The sequence below is a fragment of the Prunus dulcis genome, chromosome 5, assembly GCF_902201215.1.
Source record: "Prunus dulcis chromosome 5, ALMONDv2, whole genome shotgun sequence".
Classification (NCBI taxonomy): domain Eukaryota; kingdom Viridiplantae; phylum Streptophyta; class Magnoliopsida; order Rosales; family Rosaceae; genus Prunus; species Prunus dulcis.
In genome coordinates, this window is record NC_047654.1 from 4,054,448 (window position 1) to 4,076,645 (window position 22,198).

A 22,198-nucleotide genomic window follows, 5' to 3' on the forward strand; every position below is an offset into this window, starting at 1 on the left:
GTTCTTGATTCTTTCTTAAGTAATTATTGCATGCAGTTAAGAAAGTCCTACCTATGAACATACTAAACTTCATTAATCCTCTCCGTCAATCACTTAATACCTTACAAGGTAAGGAACCTTTAAGTCCTAATTACGTAAATGTATAAATACCTTCATTCTTGTTTCTTAAGAAATAGTATGCTCAGGTTTTATTCAAACCACTCAAAAAACAATCAACTTTTAATTTCATGCTCCCTTGTCTTTCAATTGAAAGACTTATTTAATAATAGCATGAGGCCAACAAAGCTTAAATACAAGTTATGAAGTGTACTAGATTTGATGAAATGCACCAAAATGCATGATAGCTAAATAAATGCAGAGGCTCGGAATTCGTTCATCAAATACCATATGCACACATATGAGCTGTCAATTTAAATAGAAACAAATTGAAGCTCTGAAAGTTCCTAGACTTGATGGGTTACATTACATGCAATTTTTATTTCATTTTATCCTACTTCCTAGGAAAGAATTAAATTGTAAGTTTAAGGCATGGTCCAGTTTTGTTTAATAATCATGAATCCATTAGAGATATTAACGATACTAAGAAAAGGAACAATGAAATTAAATCCCATTAACTAAATTGAGTAGCCAAACAAGTTAATTTTCAGCTTTGCGTCAATTTTCAATTTCACTGTTTAATTGCATTAACAAACTCTTCCACTGTTTAATTACCAACTACTGTTAATTGGGTAACAAATGTATGCCAACATCTACATACATCCAGACATTAGATATCCATGAGCTCTAGAACGCAACTGTGTCGAGTACGGTTCCCAAGGTCTGGGCTATGTTTGAGGACATCATGTCGTAGACATGTTCTTCCAGGTGTTTCTTGGCATCTGCCCTTCCCACATTTGCAATTGCAAGCTTCTCCGGCTGTGCATCGCCATCCTCTTGCAGTGCATTATTGTATTTAATAGCTAAGTTGGACATCTTGTACAAAACCCAAATGAAAAGGTATCAAGACTTCAGCACTAAATGACACCTGAATCAAAATCCGCTCACATTCTAAAACATGCTGGAAATTTTTTTCCAACGGTCCCATTGTTAAATGGCAGCATATAACCTATTTTTCCTTCCGTTAGATAAATTTAGTTTTCATTTGGTCACAAAATTATAACCTATTCTTAAGCAGTTTTTATAAAACTAAAATCATTAGAGTTTATGGACAGTGATAGAACATTGAGACCTGCCTATCAATCAAAATCAGATTTCAAGGTTTCAAAATAGCATAATTTTTCCTATGAGCAGTTTAGCGAAAGAAATCCATTACGACAAAATTTCAGGTCTATGCTGGCCTAGAATTACTTTGCTTAGAACTCTGCCCCCTGTTAACCTCCACACTTAACCATAACCAGCGATAACCTCCTAATGATCCAGAAAGAAAGTGAAGCATACGCGAAGCCAAAGAGGAAACATGCTTCTATATTGAAAAATGTAACTAATATGTCCTTCAGCTATTCATGCCGAACTAAACAAGAATAACCAACGGGGGCTTCAGGGAACCTTGTCTTACCTGAAGAGTCTGCTCGTTTGTTTTTGAATGAGCATCAAATTGCCTCATCGTCAGCCCATCAGTCCATTTCTTCTTATGAAGGCTAAGCAACATTTTCTCCTCAAGTCCATTCATCCTGAAATTTACTGCTAGGGAGTAATAATTCCGGTTTAACCCATGGATCAATGCCTGAAGAAGGAAATTACATAAGAGGTCAAAAAATTTAATTGCAAAGAAAAAGGTTTAAAATTTACTTGTTGAGAAACACACTTGACAGGATGGTTTGTTAAGATGGCCAAGATTGGATGTGGTTCTTGGCCAAGCATCACGTATTTGGGTTAATAAGGCGGAAAGCGTCGATAACCACCTTACCCTTGACACTCTGAATGGGGTCACCACCACAGCCACAGCACGTCAATTTAAGGCTTCAAATCCCTGCAAAAGATTACCGGTATAAGAACATAACACAGTTTTCCCAGTATGCTAACCAATGATGCATAAAAAAAAAATTCCAGTCAAGAGTATCATCAACAGAAGTAGAACATAAACAAATTGAGAAGAGTCAATATATGCTTCCCTACAGAAGACCCAATCTTGGGTGATAGGCAGAGGAACAAAAGAGCGTACACACAAATAGATGTCATGTAAATCAACAACATGGAATGGTAACTATACTCCCTTGAAAGGTAAAAATTTGGAATAGGACCTAGTGAACTTTAGGTCTAGAGGTTGTTGCTATATTTGGGGGACACACAAGAAAAGAACGAGAGTAGAGTAGGCTGAGGTGATCAAGCAACATGGACAAGATGTCAAGGGTAAAGAGTTCTAAAAGCAGCAACGATTTTTTAACAAAGCTGTCAGAAGCTGGTAAGGAACAGTCAATGCATAGCTAGAAATTTATACTATACAGAGATTTCTTTTGTTTTAAACCAAAAAAACAAAGAGTAAACTTGTGCTACATGAGAAGCAGGAAAATTGAAATTTTTTGATAAAAAAGCACAACCTGCGCCACATAACCAACAGCCAAATCCAGGATGCGAATGGTACCAGCCTACGACCATCTCATGTCTGCAATTTCAGTCAGAAGAAGATAAATTACGACAAGAACAAGACAGAGCAACATGGAGAAGCATGACAAAAATAAAAAGATCATGTACAAGTATCATCTGTTAGGATAGTAAGAATGAAGGTGTGCAGCATACATTAACATTATAAGAACAGAGATGGTTAACATGGAGAGGAAACTATAACACTAAAAATAAAATGAAAGTATTGACTGTAATTTTATCATCTTTCAATTGAATGTGAATTATGAAAGGGACACTAGTAGGAATCACATATTAATATCAGGGCAAGCTAATGTGAATACCATAAGGAATAATGTATGATGAATTATAAATTATAAATTTAGGTTTTAAAGAGATGCAATCGAGTACACAACTACCCTAACAGCTACAAATTTAGTTGGTTTAATCAAAGTGAAAGAAGAGGAGTAGCAACCGTTGAGTTTGCTTAAGCATATCGAGCACATCAGTCTGGAAGACATGATCTATGGCCTCGACACTGACACCAGTACCACGCTGCGGCATCGCAACGACGTCCACAACATGAGTTGTGTATTCGTCAGGGAAGCTTCCGAGCAACAAGCCCATGACCTCCAAAGGAACCCCGGCTCTCCCTATTAATGATCAAAATTGCTAGAATGAGTACTGAGTTGTGAACAAAAATTAAATTGCATAGGCATGAAAGGAAAAACAACAACAATAGAAAAAGAAAAAAAGAAAAAAAAAAGAGGGTCCAATCCAATCATCAGAATCAGGGCAACTCAAAATCCTCCCAGAAACCCTAGTTAGGATCTGTAAGTAAGGCAATATTTGGATAAGATTCATTTCATAAAGGCAACAATAACTTAGTTATGGTTTTGAAGTCCAACCCATAGATAAACCGAATGTAAGCAGCTAAGAAAACAATGTAAAAACCCTAAACCAGAAAGTTGGGAAGCCTATCGTGATTGAGCATTTTGAGAAGGGAGACTAGGGAGATGTTGACCTTCTCTGAGGAATCAGGAGTTGGCTGGCCCAAACCCTCTCCGGCATTGGCGTCGAAAATTGTCCGAAACATCACTCACTCTCTCTCTCTCTCTCTCTCTCAGCCCCAAACTATATTAGAAATATGTAAGCTATCTATCTAGCGTGTCCGCAAAGAAACCAAAACGGAAAAGGAAACGCCTCTGCTTTGCTATCAGAGTATTTTTGAACTTACCATAATGTCCTTGCCTTCTAAATATCCATTCATACTCTTTTCACCATCTCTAAAGGACAAATTTGGCATTTCATCCATATTCTTTTTAGAGATTTTTATTCAAAAACCCACTTTAACATGACATTTATACTAAAACATAGAGAACTAATTAGAAAATAATAAGTGGCTAGTTTTGGATTTTTCACTCCAAATAAGCTTTATAAGGGCTTTTGTATATTATGTCGTGCTAAAATGAGTTTATTAGTGAAATTGTCATCTTTCTATATCACATCATCATCTTCCTTTTTTTCCCCCTCTGTTTGGATGAAGGAATTGAAAATTGCATAGAATTCTTAAATGAAAAAATTTAAATCTCCACCGTTTAAATTTCTAGCAATTAATCATTTCATTGTTTGGATTTATGTATATAGAATTTTGTAAATGACATAAACTATTTTGAAAACAAATTCTACACAATTGAATTTGCAAAATGACGACTCTTTTAGCTGAACTTAAACTCGAGCATCTCCCCAATTTCCCTGATTTTTCCTGCTCGTCATTTAATATGTTCCTTCTTTTTTTCTTTTTTCTTTTTGAAAAATAGCGATAGTATATTATTGATAAGTTCCATGTTTAAGTTGCCAAACAAACCACAACCAGAATATTAAAAAGAAGTTAATGACAGGACGTACGTTCAATAAACTAACATTTTTATCACAAATATGTTTACAAAAACTCTCCATCTACAAATTGCATTGATATTACAACATTTACAGACTTCCTAGTTTTCAACTTTATATTATTATACAGTATTGAGAATATTTGCTCTTCTAAGTAGTTTACAAATTTCCCCCCAAGTTGGGATAGTCCCCCCGCAGTGTGAAGCTCCAAAACTTGTTTTACTTTTTGCCATCTACTTTAAGGTGTTCAATTCTCTGGCGTAGTCTTCTCCGATGATCATGTATCTTCAAGAGGCCATGACCCAATACCACAGCAGAGTATATGCCATGCGTGATCATGGGCGCAAGAATATTATTTGTCTGCCAAATTTTTCATAAAACATAAGGAAATTCGATTATTGAGTTTCATCCTCTTCCGTGTATGGTAGTTACTCAATGAACAACAAATTTGCAACCAAGAAACAAAAGTACCTGCATCCACTCAAAACCAAGATATAGGGCCAGATGTCCTTCAAGCAGGGGAGAGTAGATCTTCTTCATTTGCCTCCTCTGATACCAAGCTGCAGAACGACCACGGAAAAAAAATGGTGAAATGATAATTCAGATGTACATGCTACAGTTAGAAGATTTAGAGACGTTATTTTGTTTTCTCCATCTTCTTGGAATCAGATGGAGTATAACTACTGTAGTAATGACAGTTTTCTAGGCACTTCGTTGTGGAGAACTTGTAACTTTTGTAGATATCACATTGAAATATAAGCATGAATTAATTGTATAAAATGGAATGATAAGTTGATAACCATAATTGCAAATACCAGCGATCTGTTGAAAGTTTTAATCATCTAATTTGGTTCCACAAACATTAACTAGCTTATTATGTGAAACAAGCTGGAAGCACCGAAAAACCCATGCTCAAGTAAGGAGTTAAACCTGCAAACAGCTTTTTCATCTCTTCACGACCAGAGCGAGATGGTAAAACTGGTGCAACTACATAATCAGGATCTGCAAGAACAATTAGCAACTGATCATTAAACTTGCACAAACAAATTTCACCGAAGTTACTTAAAATGTCATTCAGAGAATCAACCTTTTGGAGAGGCTGCTACATAGTACAGAGAACCTGTAAGAGCAGCTGTAATCACCGCTGCAAATGCCTGAGCAAAAGGGACAAATGGGGGAAAAAATCCGGTCTACAAATAGAGCGAATTCAGTCGTCAGAAAATGTTCATTACTGCTGATTATAGTAAAGAAAAGTGAAGAAAACTGCAATACCAGAGACGCCATTCCTCGAGCATCTGTGACCAGATCTGTGCCCCTTAGAAATATATCGGTCAACGATCCCTACAAAGTCATAAATGATTGGGAAAAAAAATCATAATGATTTACTTCTCCTACAGAACAGTGATTCTTCCGCTCATATTGACAAATCAGGAAGATTATAATTTGCAATGATAGTTAGTAACTCCAACATTTAAATTGAGTGAGATTTTTTAACATATACTAAAGGCTAAATATATTCAAGGATACCACACCTGAACAGCAGCCCTGTAGAAAAGTTCCTCACCCACGGAGCTTGCAGCAACAATTAGTATAAACTGCGACATTGAAGGAGCAACATGTCACTTGTTTCTTGCTTTGTCCAATCAGCACACCATAAAGTGCTTTACAATAACATTATTAAAGATGGTAAACCTGCAAAGGTGACATTCCATAAAAGAAGCTGCGTAGCTCCTCATCCTCTACATCTCTAATAGCACGAGCATGTGGCGATAACTTTACAACTTCATCCTATAACCATTTTCACATTCGTTAGTCACAAAAGGGGCTGAATACAAGCTTAAACCAATTCCTTAAATCTCCCATTCTCTTCTTCTTTCTCTATAAATCTAATCTTTTGCAATACACAACTTAACTTGGTATTAGAGCAGCCAATCCAATCCTAGAGGTCTTTAAAAAAAAAATTTAAAAGGGTGAAGGACATCAGCGTCCATATGAACATATGGAGGGTTAATTACTAAGAACTGATGTTGGGTGTGGACTTTTGTGCTCTATTCAGTTGCCAATGAGAAATACTGATCCTCTTCTCTCCTTTCTATCTTATCTTTCTAAGGTTTCTCTTTACCAAATAATGAAAAATCATTCGTAATCCGTATCATTGCACGAAATTTCAAAATAAATCAATCAATCAACTTACATCTAGTATAAAGAGAAGGGCCATGATTGGTGGAGCTGCATATCCAAGCCCTTGTACAATTGCATCTAAAGATACTTGGAAACCTCCCATGCTATCGATCCCCGTGACAGAGCATATAAATCTTCCTACCACAGCCATTGCACCATATATACCTGTTCACAGAAACCCAATAAAAATTCATCGCAAGAAGTATACATAATTCAAGAATTCTCTATATAAAAACAAGTAACAAAAAAGGAAAATCAAATCAAATTGTGTATCAAAATTAAATCTTTTATTGGTGAAATTGACAGGATAAGGATTCGTTATCCACAACACACAGGGTGAGAAAAATTAGTAACTACGTTAATTTTGAAGCAAGTCAGGGTAATTAGTGGTAAATTATGGTAATTATGGTAGAGCTCACTTACCTATTCCATAGCTAAGTCTAACAACAGCACCAATCTTTTCCCAAACAGGGAACTCAGCTTCGCCGAAGCTCGAATTAAATGTGGTGACCTCCATGGCAGGACTCGTGAACCCTCCTCCCCGACTCTCTCCGTCTCTTCCATCAATGCCTTCACTGCTGCGTTGCTCCCCCGAGCCCCTAACCGCCGGTACCGAAACCTTAGAAGCTCCGTCGAACAGCGCCGTCCTCCTCTTTCTCGTCGCCGGAAAATGGCAGAGGCCGAGTTTGCCACACAACGACGTCGTTGGAGGATTAGGAGCTGTAAACGATGTGAAAGGAAGCTCCATTTGGTTAAACAAGTAAGGAAATGCCGAAAACCGGTTTGTTCAGACCGAGATATTGGGCCGAGACAAAGTCTTCGTCGTCTTCATTGAGCATACTTCAGCTTTTGCTTGGTTCAGGTTTGAGCTTCGCAGCTTTAAGTAGTTGTCTGAAGGGATTTGGACCGTTGGATTCGGGTCAGAGAGATCTGACGGTGGGGCCCGTGGTTGAATTTTGTATTATCAGGTGCAGTAGGATGTGGGAATATCCTAACTGTCTATGGGAAATTGACACGTGGAGATAACGCTGGCCTGTCAAATGCCTTGCTGTGGCCATCGCGCTAATGGGCCCGATAGTATTTTCAGAGAACCGCGAAATAAAAAAAAGAAAGCAAATTTAAGTTTTAGCTATAAAAAAAAAAATTTATTTTTGAAAAAAGCCGAAGTTTTTTTTTTTTAAAAAAAAGAAAAACTTCTCAACTTTTAAATTAAAGACATGCAAATATAAAGAATTTCTTCAGAAATTCAAAAATAAATAAGGACAATTTTGTCTATTTTAACTTCTTTTAAAAAATTTCTCTCTTTTAGGATTTTTCAAAATCCTCCTAAAAACAAATATACAAAAAGAAAAGAGAGGAATTCCACCTCATACGGAAAAAGAGAGGATAGCGTGGATCGTCAAAAGATTCGATGCGCTTATGAACAAGGTCAAAAGATAACATTTTGTTGCCCAAACTTAATCAATTTTTTAGTTAATTACGCTATGTACTTACGTGGTGGTATGTATGATACATGTAAGTGTAACAGTTTGACTAATACTTTTTATGATTTGACAAAAATAACCTTTAAAATTGCAAATTATTACACCATTTACCATTGAGTCAGTTAACCATTTTCTTCCCACCTTCGTTCAGTTTCTAAGACACAATTACAATATAAAAATATGGGTCAATTTTGGTTCAACATGCCAAGACACAGGGGTGGGCACTCAAACCGGCAAACCGAAAATCCGAGCCGAACCACACCGAACCAAACCGGAAAAAAACCGAGTTGACCAAAAAGTCAAAAACCGGTAAAAAACCGAACCGGACCGGTTTGGACCGGATTCGGATCCGGTTCCATGTCTTCAAAAACCGAACCGGGCCGAACCGAACCGGTGAAACTAAAAAAAAATATAATTTCAATATATATTTATATTTAATGCTATATTTTTAATTTCACTAAAAAAAACCTAATATTTATCCAAGTTCAATGTCAAAATATCTCTCTTTTCTCACTTTAATATTTATTAATTATATGAAATTGAATAATTTGTTAATTTTCAAGTAAAAAAATAATATTTCTGTTGAGAATTGTATTACAAAACAATTTAAAAAAATAATTTTTATAATCCGGTTCAAAACCGAACCGGAACCGGAACCGGACCGAAACCGGTTCAAACTGAACCGGACGGTTTTTGAATTTTTTTAATTAAAACCGAACCGAATCAAACCGCATGAATAGTATCGGATCGGTTCTAATTTGAGGCAAAAACCGGTCCAAACCGAACCGTGCCCACCCCTACCAAGACACATTAATAAATAGGTGGGTTTTATCAATGGGATGTTAGTTGAATGGATCTAGACTTTGGTGTGCTTTTAAGTGGTCCTAGTCCCTGGTTCAAGCCCTTATGATACCTATGTGTGTGAGTTTTCCTCCCTCTCATTTCCTAACTTTGGCAACAACAAAATGTAGGTTTTGAATCAATCTGCCAACTCAAAAATAACCCGCTCAACTAGTTTAATAAATGTGTTGTTTTTAACTGCAAACTACAATCTTTAAACTCTCACAAGTAGAGACTACGAACATGCAAAAAACTCAAAAAAAAAGTTGATGCACTTATTACAAACAAAAACTAAAAGGCACCAAGTAAATCACAAGGTGAAACCCAATATAAGCAAAAAGACTAAAAAAACCAAAAAAGGCAGTCACGTCATCCCCAAGCAAATAAAATCCCGAACCCTATATGAAAAGAGAGAGAGAGAGAGAGAGAGAGAGAGAGAGAGAGAGAGAGTAAGGAGTGGCAAGGTGAGGGGAGGGGAGGTGGGAAGGAGATGAAAGGACAAGAGAAGGAAAAGTAAGGGAGATGAGGAGGAGGAAGACAGATGAGGGGAGTAGGAGGAATAGTGACCTCTTTCCCCCTCAAGATATGTACGGTTAGAGAATATAGATTCACATTTAACCCGCTTAATTATATTAGTTTAACTATAAAATTAAATTTATCCTTGGTAAAGCTGAATTAATATCATCATAAGTTCGTCAGTATTTATGAGTAACATTAAAAAAAAAAAAAATTTAATAGGTAAAATGGGTAGATATTTCAAATTCGTAGCCGTCAATTATTAGATTTCACAAAATAAAACAATAATAACATTTTGTTTTTCATATTATATTGTTAAATAATTAGAAAGCAAGGGAAAGGCCGCGAAAGAAAATATGACCGTTGGAACGCTTACACGCTCTCTCTATATAATGGAAACCCAACACCACCAGGAAAAGGAAATCACGAACTTCAATCACTGCGTCAAAGTTAAGCAGAGAGAAAACCGTAAAACGTTCGCTTCGATCTCTGTTTTCCTTATCAACGACATCGTCGTCTTCGTTGATCACCCGCTTCTCTGCTTTGTCTCTTTTTCTCTTACCCATTTCCATTTGATCGATCGTTTTCTCCATCTCTTCGCTTTTGTGAGACCCAGACCAAGAATTAAAAGCTTTAATTTTGTTTCTGCAAAGTACAAAAAACAATGGGTTCATTGAAGCAGAAAAGAGAAACCCTAAAGGAAGACGAACCATGGCTTGTAGAGAAGAGTTTTTTAGTTACTGGGCGTGAGTGGGTTCGAGGGCGGATTCTCGGCCAAGGCGGATTTGGGTCGGTTTATTTGGCCTCTGTGAAAAAACCCAAATTGGGTAGCGAGGGTTTTCCGGCGATCATGGCTGTGAAAACGGCATTGATGGCTAAATCGTTTGAGCTGGTGAGCGAAAGGTCACTTCTTGGCGAGTTTCGTGGGTGCCCTTTTGTTATCGACTGTTATGGAGAAGATTTCACGGCTGGGATTGGATATAATTTGGTATTCAATGTGTTCTTGGAATATGCTGATGGAGGAACAATAGGGGATTTGATAAAGCAATCTGGGGGCTCCGGGCTCTGTGAATTACAAGTGAGGAAGTATACAGAGTCGATTTTGAAAGGAATTCAGTACATTCACGAAAGGGGTTTTGTGCACTGTGATTTGAAGCCTGAAAACATCTTACTTGTGACCTCTGGTTCTGGTTTTGTGCCCAAAATTGGGGACTTGGGACTGGCAAAGGGGGCTGCGGGTTAGCGTTCTTGTAGAGGCACTGCAATGTACTTATCTCCTGAAACTGTGCTTGATAGCATTCAGGAGAAGCCTTCCGATATTTGGGCATTGGGGTGTGTTGTGCTCAAGATGCTCACTGGGAGGCACCCATGGGATGCAAAAGCCGGCTTGAAACTTCATGACCTAAAGCCTCTGATTGCTTCTGGAGTTCCTAAGGTTCCTGGTGGGTTATCAAAAGATGCTAGAGATTTCTTGAAGAATTGCTTTGCGAGGAACCCTTCACAGAGGCTTACAGCAGCTAAGCTATTGGACCACCCCTTTGTGACTAAAGTTGATGAGATTGCACAGGTTAAAGCTGAACCAATAAAGGAAGTTTCTTCAGTGTCATCTTCTTCGAATTGCGGTCTTGATTATGGTAGTTTCATACCACTTGGAAGTTGGAGCTCTGAAAATGCAGAGCAGATGGAGCAACAGATTCTTCCTTTGGCCATCATGTACCCTAGAGATTCAAGGCCTGTGATCCCAAACACTGGGTGCCAAAAGCCATCAGCTTTTGCTATAATGGGTGCAGCTTAGTTTAATTTTTTTTGAAAGCCTTCACATGAATTTGATGTAATATTTCATTATTCAGTGTTTGTGATTGTAAGGCTTGACATTATGTATATTCTTTTCTCCCGGTTATTCAAATAGTAAAAGACTTTGTATCAATAAAAAATAAAAATAAAAAAAACAAAAGCAAGTGGCAAATGAGACAGTGGCTACTGAATCTGACAAAACACCATGTAAGTTGTCACCCTGCTTTTTATCTTAAATGGCCAAACTACGAAAACTATCGCAGCTACGAATAGGTAACAGATTTAAGCAAAAAACATACCAGCACAGGCAACTGTAAGACCTGACACCAACCGTCCCAAAGCTGAAAGCTTGTAAAGACAAAACACCCACTCGGAGAAGATTTAAATACGAAGTTATCTAGTGAGCTGTCTGCAAGAATGACTTATTATCATTGTTGACAAATTTGCATAACTTTACTCTACATGACAACATGCTATCAAGAAAATGATAAGCCACATCTGCAACCATCCCAACGGAAAGGAAAAAGAAGATCAATTTGATGGACTAGCACAGCCAAGATTTGTTCTTCAAGCAGACTGCTTTAATAACATATGATGGCCTGTGAGCCAAGGGACCAGCCACCGCAAGATGCCTTTACTCAGGACAAAAGTTTCATGGTTAGAATAGATAGCTAGAAATATATAGTGAGGGCTCAATGCAAAACATTAATTCTCTACTATAGCAAAGCCACAGATCTGGTAACACAAAGATATTTTTTATTCTCTTGGGAACTGTAAGTACAAGTACGTTTTAGCTTCCATCTATTCTTCTAAAATACTATGCAGTAGAAGAGAAGGTACATTATGGAGTGCCCTCCAAGTCTTCCCAGTGAGAAACACAATTGCAAGCATGAAAACACACGTGCACACATAACAACTTGCATATGCAACTCAATAGCATAAAAAAAGATCCAAATTTTGACGATATCCAAGTTCAAAATATGTCCTGACTTGGGCCATTTTATAATTCTTAAGACAGTTATTAGGACCTCTCCTTAATACTTAAATTTTCCAGCAGCATACGTATATATGTTAGCTATTGAAAATTTTCATCCATAGACACCGAATTATATAGACTCTGCAAAAGCTTGATACCTGTTTATACCCGGAATAAACGACCTATGATCTCCGAACATGTGGACATGATCGTTATTGATCACGGATGACCTTTGGCATGGTGCCTACCGATCGGTTCCTTTTTTATCATTACTCTACCGGACACGTGTCATGCTCACAATCCGCTTCTACAGTCCCACATCGGAAATATGAGCATAGTGCACGCCTCCCAAGGCCTATATAAGAAGACCCCTATCCTCAAAAGGAGGGGGAGAAAAAAACCAACGGTACGCTACCGCTTGATCTGTCAGCTAACATTACTAAAACCGTACTTACTAAACCATCAGAGAGCCTTCGGCCGGTACCACACCGGTACCCCAAGGTCTTACCGAACGTGTCCTTTTGCAGGTACTTACCCTTCTGAAGTCAGATACCTGCCGAAGGCATAATATCACTAAGTTGGCGAAACACGTGCCGAACCACTTTTTCGCATCAACAGTTTGGCGCCATCTGTGGGAAACCAGAAAAATCATCAACCCACTATCCCCAAAACACATGGGGACCACCTCAGTACCCACGTTCCTATCGGAAGAAGGGGTACCGTTCGAAAGGCAGATCGGAGCTAAGCCAGCGCTACCCCCATGCACTCCCTTCGGAAACGCCCCCGCAACCCAAACAACTGCCGAAACCGAGCTGGTAGTCCAAATCGCGTCCCTGCGGAAGGACATGGCGAGGCTTCAGGAACACAACCACCTTCTTTCGTCCAAAGTGGACGAAACCCAGCAGCTGCTCCACCAACAGCACACGCAGAACATCCAGACAACTCACTCTTCCCAGAGCTTGCAGACCCCGTAGGAAGAAGAAAAACGAAAAGGTAGCGAGGGCAACGCCCGCACCTTCCAAACAGTTGGTAGTTCCGACACCCAGGGATCAACCACACATCCCAAAGAAGGTCTACTCCTATTGCCAACATCGGATTAACGATCGGGAGGCAGAGAGACGGAGGTCTCCGATCAGGATTAACGCTCAACTAAGGGACTCACGGATGAAAGTCCTAGGAAGCAAGTTGTCTATTCGGAGGGTCAGAGGACTGGACTCTGCAGAGGAGTCGGAACCCGAATACATCCCTTCCAGGACGCAAGTTTCCACCTACCGTTCGGCAACGCCTTCTCGGTACTCGGGGGTTAATTCATTAAGCCCACGAAGACGCTCGGAAGATTATGGTTCCGAGGAAATCCCAAGCCGAGACCCTGTTGTCCGACTCCTTTTTCAGAAAGTCCAGAAAATGAAAAACGACAAAGCTTGCTCCTAAGAACCGGACTGGGGGAAGCTTCGGCCCGGACAATTCACCAGGCGCGTCCGGCGTTCTCGGCAGGATAGGGAAGTGCAGCAACTGCGTATACCGTTCTATACGGGAACAGAGGACCCCTTAACACACTTTCACTCATTTCAGTCCGCCATTGGATGCAAGGGCCTGAGCGATGAAGGGCAGTGCCTGCTATTCCCGTCTTCCCTTACCGAAGCAGCCCTGAACTGGTTCTACCGGTTAGAGCCGGAAACGATAGATTCCTTCGAAGAGCTGAAGCAAATTTTCCTCAATCACTTCATGATCCAAACGGACCGTCTTTACTCTGCCGATGATCTGTACACGATTCGGCAAAGAGAGGACGAACCGTTGAGAGAATACGCGGCGTGCTTCAGTCACGAATACTCAAGGTGTCCGGAAACAGACGATAGGGCAGCCTACGGCACCTTCAAGAGTGGCCTTCGGTCCTCGCATTTCCGATACCTAGTACACAGCAGCAACTAGCACACGTACGACGAACTGATGAAGCAGGCAGCAGTCCACGCCAAAGCTGAATACTTCAACTCGAAACCCGAGGTTTCGGCACGACGAGAAGATACAGAACCAAGTGCTTATCCGGTAAAGGCGCCATCCTACGAGAGGGTCGATACATATTCGACATGTCATAAGAGGAAAGACAACCGTGCCGATTGAAGAGAACTCCCGAAGAAGGGAAAAAGGAGGTATGGTCGCAACGACAACCGAGCGCCCCTGCCGAATTGTGACCACGGCAACGAAGTCTTTACCCTATTGAACACTACCTACGAGGTCGTTCTGATGAACGAACAAGAAATAATACCAAAGCCGAATCTGCGAAGACCCAATCGGCAAGACAATCGGGATACCGATAAATTCTGTCGATACCATCAGCACAACAGCCATAATACGGAAGACTGTATAAGCCTAAGAAAGATTGTCGAACGGTTGATCAGAGAAGGGAAGCTAGATCAGTATATCACCCGGCAGCCACCGGCGCCGGCACCGAACCCAACTCGGCAGATAAACATGATAAGCACTATCAGCGGTGGCCCCACCATCGCGGGAATGAGCAACCGTTCAATGAAGCAATACGTGCGCGCCGCACAATTTCCTCAGGTATTCGGCATAGAGGGAAATCCGCACCATGAAATACCGAAAGTTCATTGGGAACCAACCACATTTTGCGAAGAGGAGGAAGAGGGAGTCCTCTATCCCCACGACGACCCGATGATCATCCGAGCAGAAATTGCTGACTACGATGTAGGACTGGTACTGATCGATACCGGGAGCTCCGTGAGCGTGATTTTTGCCAAAGCTTTCCGAGAAATGGGAATAAACGACAACCAGGTCAACCGGCAGTTGACACCTTTGTTAAGTTTCTCTGGGGACCTGGTCCAACCGGTCGGTAGTGTAAAACTGCCAATTACCTTCGGCAACGCACCAAGAAAAACAGCGGTATACGATCAGTTCCTCATCGTTGATTGCCCGACAGCTTACAACGTCATAGTTGGACGAACGGCACTCACCAGGGTTAAGGCACATCTTTCCCCCCACATGCTATTGATGAAGTTCCCGACCCCCAACGGCACAGGAGCTGTCCGGGGAAATCAACTAAGCGCGCGGACTTGCTACGCCACGGCCCTCAAGTCAACCTCTTTCAAACTCCCCGACGAGACCATGTCTGTACAGGGGGTACCGAACGGTACGGGACCAGTTGACGACCCAAGAGATGAGTCCCCGACTCCTCACACACAACCCGCCGAGGAACTGGAGACGGTAACCTTGAGCAATGAGCAGCCCGATCGTCAGGTTAGAATCGGCACCAGACTCGCTCCTGCCCTCCGAACGCAATTCATAAATTTCTTGCGCACCATTCGGAAGTGTTCGCGTGGTCCTACGAAGATATGCCCGGCATCGCCCCAGAGGTCATCAGCCATAAACTCAGCATTTCCCCCGCTTATAAGCCCATAAGGCAGAAGCGCCGCTCGTACGATGCCGAATGATACGAAGCCATGCGTGCAGAGGTTGACAAACTTCAAACCATCGGCTTCATCAGGGAGGCTACGTATCCGGTGTGGTTGGCAAATTCGGTAATGGTACGAAAGGCTACAGGTGAGTGGCGAATGTGCCAAGACTATACCGATCTCAACAAGGCCTGCCCGAAGGACAGCTTTCCGTTGTCACGGATAGACCAGCTTGTGGATGTTACTGCCGGCCACGAACTGCTCAGCTTCATGGACGCCTATTCCGGATACAATCAGATATTCATGCACCCTTCCGACAGGGAACACATCGCCTTCATAACGGACAAAGGGTTGTACTGTTACAATGTCATGCCGTTCGGCCTGAAGAACGCAGGGGCAACATATCAAAGGCTTGTCAACAGAATTTTCGCCAGATACATCGACATCATCATGGAGGTTTACGTTGACGACATGTTGGTAAAAAGCAGAACTGCCGAAGAACACCTGCACAATTTATCAATCATGTTCGGCATATTAAAAGACTACAGGATGAGACTGAACCCGATGAAATGCGCCTTCAGTGTATCTTCCAGAAAATTCCTCGGATTCATGATTAGTCATAGGGGGATCGAAGCGAATCCCGAAAAAATAAATGCAATCATTGACATGGAGAGGCCGAAGACGACGAAGGACATTCAAAGCCTTACTAAACGCGTGGCCGCCTTGACCCGCTTCATATCAAAGGCTACCGACAAATGTGTACCGTTCTTTAAAGCCTTGAAAGGGGGCAAATAGAATATCATATGGACTGCCGAATGTGATAAAGCATTTTAAGACTTAAAGAACTACATGAGCAAAGCCCCCCTGTTATCAAAACCACTGCCTGGGGAAATTCTCTCCCTATACCTTTCGGTATCTAGCACTGCTGTGAGTTCGGTATTGATACGAATACCGGAGAAAGCTGAGTTACCGATTTTCTATGTCAGTAAGGCACTCCAGAACGCAGAACTTCAATATCCCCCATTAGAACAGCTTGCCCTAGCCCTTGTGGTCTCAGCCCGAAGACTCCGGCCATACTTTCAAGCGCACGGAATCAAAGTCTTGACTAACCAACCGCTTCGGCAAGTACTCAAAAAACCAAAAATTTCTGGCCGATTGATCAAGTGGGCGATCGAACTCGGAGAATTCAACATACAGTTCATTCCGAGGCCCGCCGAAAAAGGTCAGGCTATTGCCGATTTCATCTCCGAACTTACCCCATCAACAGCATAGCCGACGCCGGAGCCGGTAATCGATACCAGATTACCGGAGGAGCTAGACGCCGAGCGCTTTGACACCTCAACTCCCGTATGGATTCTGCACGTCGATGGTTCGGCAAACCAACAAGGATGCGGAGCAGGCTTAGTACTGACAACACCGGACGGACTCAAGATCGAGTACGCCCTCCGATTCGACTTCCGAACCTCCAACAATGAAGCGGAATATGAAGCTCTCTGGGCCGGCCTTCGGTTAGTCAAGAGCATGAATGCAAAACAAATTAGAATTCACAGCGACTCCCAGCTCATTGTGAACCAGGTAAAGGAAGACATCGCGGCCAAAGACGCCTCCATGTACGCCTACCTTTCGACTACCCATCAGCTGCTCCAAAGATTCCGAGCCTACGAGATCAAGCAGATCGCCAGAAGCGAAAATAGCCATGCCGATGCTTTGGCACGTCTGGCTTCGGCAATCAACGACAAAATCGGAAGAAAGGTGCCGGTAGAGATTCTTGCCCAACCGAGCACGGTAGCCTCTAAAACGCGTACCGTACGGTACGAAGATACATGGATGTCTCCTATCTACTCGTACATGACCAACGGCACCCTTCCTGAAGAAAAGGTCCAGCCCCGAAAGCTCTGATACCGATCAGTAAGGTACACCGTCATCAACGATGTCCTTTACAAACATGGCTACACCACTCCATATCTTAAGTGCCTTACGGCAGAACAAGGAGATTACGTCCTTCGGGAGATCCATAATGGTGTGTGCGGCGACCATTCCGGTTCCCGGTCACTCGCCCACAAAACCTTTCAGCAGGGATACTTTTGGCCGACCATGCATCAGGAAGCTAATTCACTAGTGAAAAGGTGTGATAAATGCCAGCGTTTCGGTAACATACCGCATATCCCTGCCGAACCCCTGACACCGATCGTGAGTCCCTGGCCTTTCGCACAATGGGGACTAGACCTGATCGATCCGATGCCGCAAGGTAAAGGCCAGGTAAAATACGCAGTGGTCGCCGTCGACTACTTTACCAAGTGGGTAGAAGCCGAACTTCTGGCAACCATAACGGCAGCAAAAATGGAAGATTTCGTCTGGACTCACATTTGTTGGAGGTTCGTTATCCCATATGCAATCATTACCGATAACGGCAGGCAGTTCGATTCGGAACTCTTCAGGCAATTTTGCACCCGCCTGAAAATCAACTTATTTTTCGCATCACCAGCCCATCCCCAATCGAACGGTCAGGTCGAAGCAATAAACTAAATCATCAAGAAACTACTGAAACGGCAGCTGGACAAGGCCAAAGGAGCTTGGCCGGAGAAGCTTCTAGAAGCACTATGGGCCATTCGGACATCTTACCGAACGTCCACTGGAGAAACCCCTTTTTCCCTGGCTTTCGGTTCGGAGGTTGTGGTGCCTGTGGAAATTGGCCAACCTTCCTACCGAACGGAAAACTTCGCACCGAAGCCGAATGAAGAAGCAATTTCTCTAAGCCTCAACCTACTTGAAGAGCACCGGGCACATGCCAACCTTCGGAATGAAGCCTACAAACAACATGTCTCTCGGTATTACGACTCTAGGGTCAGACACCGCTCATTCCGAATCGGAGACTGGGTCATGCGCAAGGTATCCCTAGCAACCAAGGATGCCACGTACGAACGGCATCCTATGAGATCATCGGTATTCTTCGATCAGGAACCTACCGACTAAGAGACTCCAACGGCAAGACCCTCAGTCATCCTTGGAACGTGGAACATCTCAAATACTATTTCAAGTAACCTAGCCTACGGCAGGACCAAGTTGTAACCGCTTAGAATGTATTCGTCCTTCGGCAGAAATGAATAGAAAGTCCTCGGCACTATTACTTCGGAAACCCTTTTAATTACTCTATTAGCCCATGGCTACTAATAGTATCAAGCTAACGTTCTACGGCGTCTTTATTAGCCTACGACAATAAATGATGTTCGAAATTTTTACACTACAGATTCCATCGAAACTTGTATCAATTTCGAATTGTCCCTTTAACGTTATAAATCGATACGGAGTCCTTCGGCGATAGTACGATGGGCAATTAAAACACATGTTCAGATAGTTCAAACAACCATAGATAAAAAGAAAAGCGTACATTTGAATTAAAGATGCCCTCGGCACCAATATGTTCAGAATACATGAAAGTTAAAACCAAAATTTACAAGTACAAAATCGAAATAAAAATGCCCTCAGGCTTCGACACCGTCGGCAGAACCAGGTCCCTCGGCGGCATCCTCCCCCTCTTATTCCTCGATCATTTCCTCAGTTATCCCTCCCGGTAGGGGGGAGGGTTGGCGATGAAGTTCAGGTTCAGCTTTTGCCCAGGGTTGTACCGTTTGAATCGATACAACATATCTGCCACCTCCGAACCCACTTCCTTATCCAGAAGGACAGTGAACTCTTCGGAAGAGTGATACCCCCGGATCGCTGACCGAACGGCACCCTCGATCTCCGCTGTTTTGGCCCGTTCAGACTCCTCCAAGGCCACTTGCACCGCCTTTTTGGCCGCTTCGGTATTCCTCGCCGCTGCCAGCGCTGCCTCCAAGAGACCTTTCATCTCCTCCACATTGTCCTCCGAAGCAACAGCCTGCCGTTCGGTAGCCTCTTTCTCCTTGAGCAGGTGGGCGTGGTCCTAAAGCGCCTTGCCCGCCTCGGCAACCTTGGCCCTGCCGTCCTCATAGGCCTTCTTCGCGGGCTCGGCGGCAACAATGGCTCGCTTGACGCAAAGCCACATATCCATGGACGCCTGCATGGAAAAAATAAGGTCAGGAAGATGCCCCAGCTACAAAGAAAAGAGAAGAAGGAAGAAAGAACATCTTACCGAGGCTTGAAGACGAATGGCGCGTCCGGCCTGCTCCCGAAGAAGCTTCTTCGGCAGCTCATCGATCTCCGGCAGCTCCATTTGAGAATTGAGGATCATGTGGTTGACGAACTGGACCGTCTTCGAGGGGCAGGCGATGGTGACGGCTTCGGTAGGTCCGTCCTCGTCCTCTACCGCAACGACGGCCCTAGGAACCTCCGAGTGGCGGCAGCACTTGGAGGTCGGCGAGGCTTCTAGATCCACCGTCACTGGCCGCTTCTCGGCAGCCTTGGAAGCGGCGGCTTCGGCTGTGGATGCCTCGGCGCAGAGACTTCATTGGCGGGACGCCCCGAAACAGGCTCGGCGCCCAGCTGTCGTAGGCGCTCCGCGAGGGTCTGGTCCTCGGGATCCACCGCCGCCTGCGGAACGAAAGATGCCTCCGGCTGCTTTTTCTTTTTCTTACCCTGCAGGCCCATCATGAGGCGCCTCCTGGATGAGTCGTTCATTTTCTTCGCCTCAGCAACCTTCCTGGCATCCGTCACTGATCAAAGGCATTCGGTCAGTCGACAAACAAAAATAATACACAAAAACAAAAAGAAGAAAAGAGAAAGAGATGATGCACTTACTCTCGACAGGGTTGACGAGGCCGACTCTTACAAGGTTGTCGGTAAAGAGGAACCGAGGATAAACTCGCTCGGCAGCAGGTACTCTCAGCCTCACCCTATCAAGCTGCCGAATCTCGCTCTGCTTGAGGCTCGGCTGCTTCAGTTTGCCTATCAGATGAAAGAAAGATTAGTAAATAGACAAGGGAAGGACCCTAAACCTAACAATCGGTATACCAGAAGCCTACCGACAATTTGAAAGGTCGTGGGAACCGGGAATCGGGAACCGGGGAGGTGTTCCCGACGGCGACTCCCAATCGCCGGAGAGTAGCACCCGCCGATTCCTCCACGACTTTTGAGAAGTCGGCACTGAGCTGATGAAGTGCCCCCACTCGGAAGCCTTCATGCAGTTCGCCTGAACCCAGCAGCCGTGATCGGTGCTCTTGGACCTGGTAATGCTGTATAGGTACGAGAACTGCTCGTAAGAGGGCTCCCCCTCCTCGGCAATCCCAAACGCAACGATTACCCCCATCAAGGCCACCCAGAAGTTGGGGTTGTACTGGCCGGGAGCGTACCCGATCTGGGCAAGGATCTTCTGCACGGCAGGTTGCAACGACAACCGAACCCCTTGCAGAAGAACATTGGTGAAGAAGGCGACTTCACTGTTCTCTGGGTCGCTGAGGGACTCAGCGAGCCCAGGTATCCTCATCCTCATCGTGTCCGGGATGATGTATTCGGCCCTAATCCTCTCCAACTCTCGTTCGGTAATCTTGCTGGGCTCCAGATAGTCGACCCCGAACAGAGTTTTCTTGGGCCCACCCATCGGTATCCTGGGCTTCTCCCGATGGATGATCGTCACCCTCGGTCGGGAGGGACCGGCAACGTTCTCACCATGACCGGAGGTGGAGGCTTTCAGCTGATGCTCAAAAAGGTCGGCGTGGGTACCGTCTTTATAGACCACGGCCAGGGGTAGAGGTTGCCCCGTCATAAGCCCCTTGCCAATGTCATGGGCAGGAAAGGAGTTCACCTCCTCACCGAGTATCTCAACGTCGGTGTCTTCTCCACCCTCGGCATCGAGGCTTACAGCCCCGCTGGTCGTGTCCCAGTCCGATGACTCCCCATCGAACGCGTTGGGCTCACTGCCGAACGACGACTCGCTATTAGACATTTACAAAACAAAGGAAGGGAAGCTAAGGCCCGTGCCACAAACTATCCTACTGATGCCTACATCTCTACCTATGGCCGCTAGACTACCGAAAGGAAATCCTACTTAATGTTCGGCTAGCCTATGCCGAGAAAAGACGTACAATTAAGTAAAGAGAGAGTATTTTGGGGGGGGTACCGAATGGTATCTTACCTTGGGTAGTGTAGTATGAACTGGGTGCCGATCGAAAACTTCGAAAATCGCCCTGTGTACCGTAAACTGCGCCAAGAATCGCCTGGATTACCGTTAACTCTCTTCAAAAATCGCCCGCACAAAGCTCTCGCGTCAACTCTCAAATGCAAAGTGAGCCTTGCGTCCGGAGCGATCTCTATTTATAGGGAGAGAGCTGCAATGGTACGCCTCGGAAAACTAAACTACTCATGAATGCGCCGTCAGGCTTGGCTTCGCTGGCCACGTGTCGCCCGGCGAATGGCGACGCTGACTGCACGCCAGGCACGAAAGGCGAAGCGTCTCTCTGCCCTCTCGCCTCTCAGCATCAACGACCCCTCGGGTCCCAGGGCAATCTCTTCCGAACGATGGCCCCCGAAAGGATCGACACAAGCATCCTCTCCTCCCCCCAAACGAGCTCACCGAACGGCAGGGCACCTTCGAACTACCATAGAGAACTAAATTCCCTTCCGAAGGA

At 43.6% G+C, this 22,198-nt stretch overlaps 1 protein-coding gene, 1 long non-coding RNA gene and 1 pseudogene across 2 annotated transcripts; 1 reads left to right on the forward strand and 2 right to left on the reverse strand.

Moving 5' to 3' along the window:
- Positions 1-1,560: 1,560 nt before the first annotated feature.
- Positions 1,561-3,663, reverse strand: LOC117628544. The gene is made up of 5 exons (XR_004585973.1): positions 3,584-3,663; positions 3,035-3,212; positions 2,538-2,602; positions 1,805-1,969; positions 1,561-1,723 (listed from the first exon to the last, which is right to left on the reverse strand). It is a non-coding gene; the product is annotated as an uncharacterized LOC117628544 (long non-coding RNA).
- Positions 3,664-4,454: 791 nt separating this feature from the next.
- On the reverse strand, positions 4,455-7,511 carry LOC117628689. Its single transcript, XM_034361186.1, has 9 exons — positions 7,060-7,511; positions 6,650-6,801; positions 6,148-6,243; positions 5,988-6,050; positions 5,728-5,796; positions 5,543-5,645; positions 5,386-5,457; positions 4,927-5,015; positions 4,455-4,815 (listed from the first exon to the last, which is right to left on the reverse strand). The coding sequence occupies exons 1-9, from the start codon at positions 7,382-7,384 to the stop codon at positions 4,675-4,677; spliced, it is 1,110 nt and encodes a 369-aa protein (XP_034217077.1). The 5' UTR covers positions 7,385-7,511; the 3' UTR covers positions 4,455-4,674.
- Positions 7,512-9,951: 2,440 nt separating this feature from the next.
- On the forward strand, positions 9,952-11,271 carry LOC117628525 (annotated as a pseudogene).
- The last annotated feature ends 10,927 nt before the right edge of the window (positions 11,272-22,198 follow it).

Coding starts and splice junctions, on each gene's coding strand:
- LOC117628689 (XM_034361186.1), bottom strand. CDS start 7,384: ATGGAGCTTCCTTTCACATCGTTTACAGCTCCTAATCCTCCAACGACG. Junction 6,802..7,059: donor TAGACTTAGCTATGGAATAG/GTAAGTGAGCTC, acceptor TTCTGTGAACAG/GTATATATGGTGCAATGGCT. Junction 6,051..6,147: donor ATGGAATGTCACCTTTGCAG/GTTTACCATCTT, acceptor TCAATGTCGCAG/TTTATACTAATTGTTGCTGC.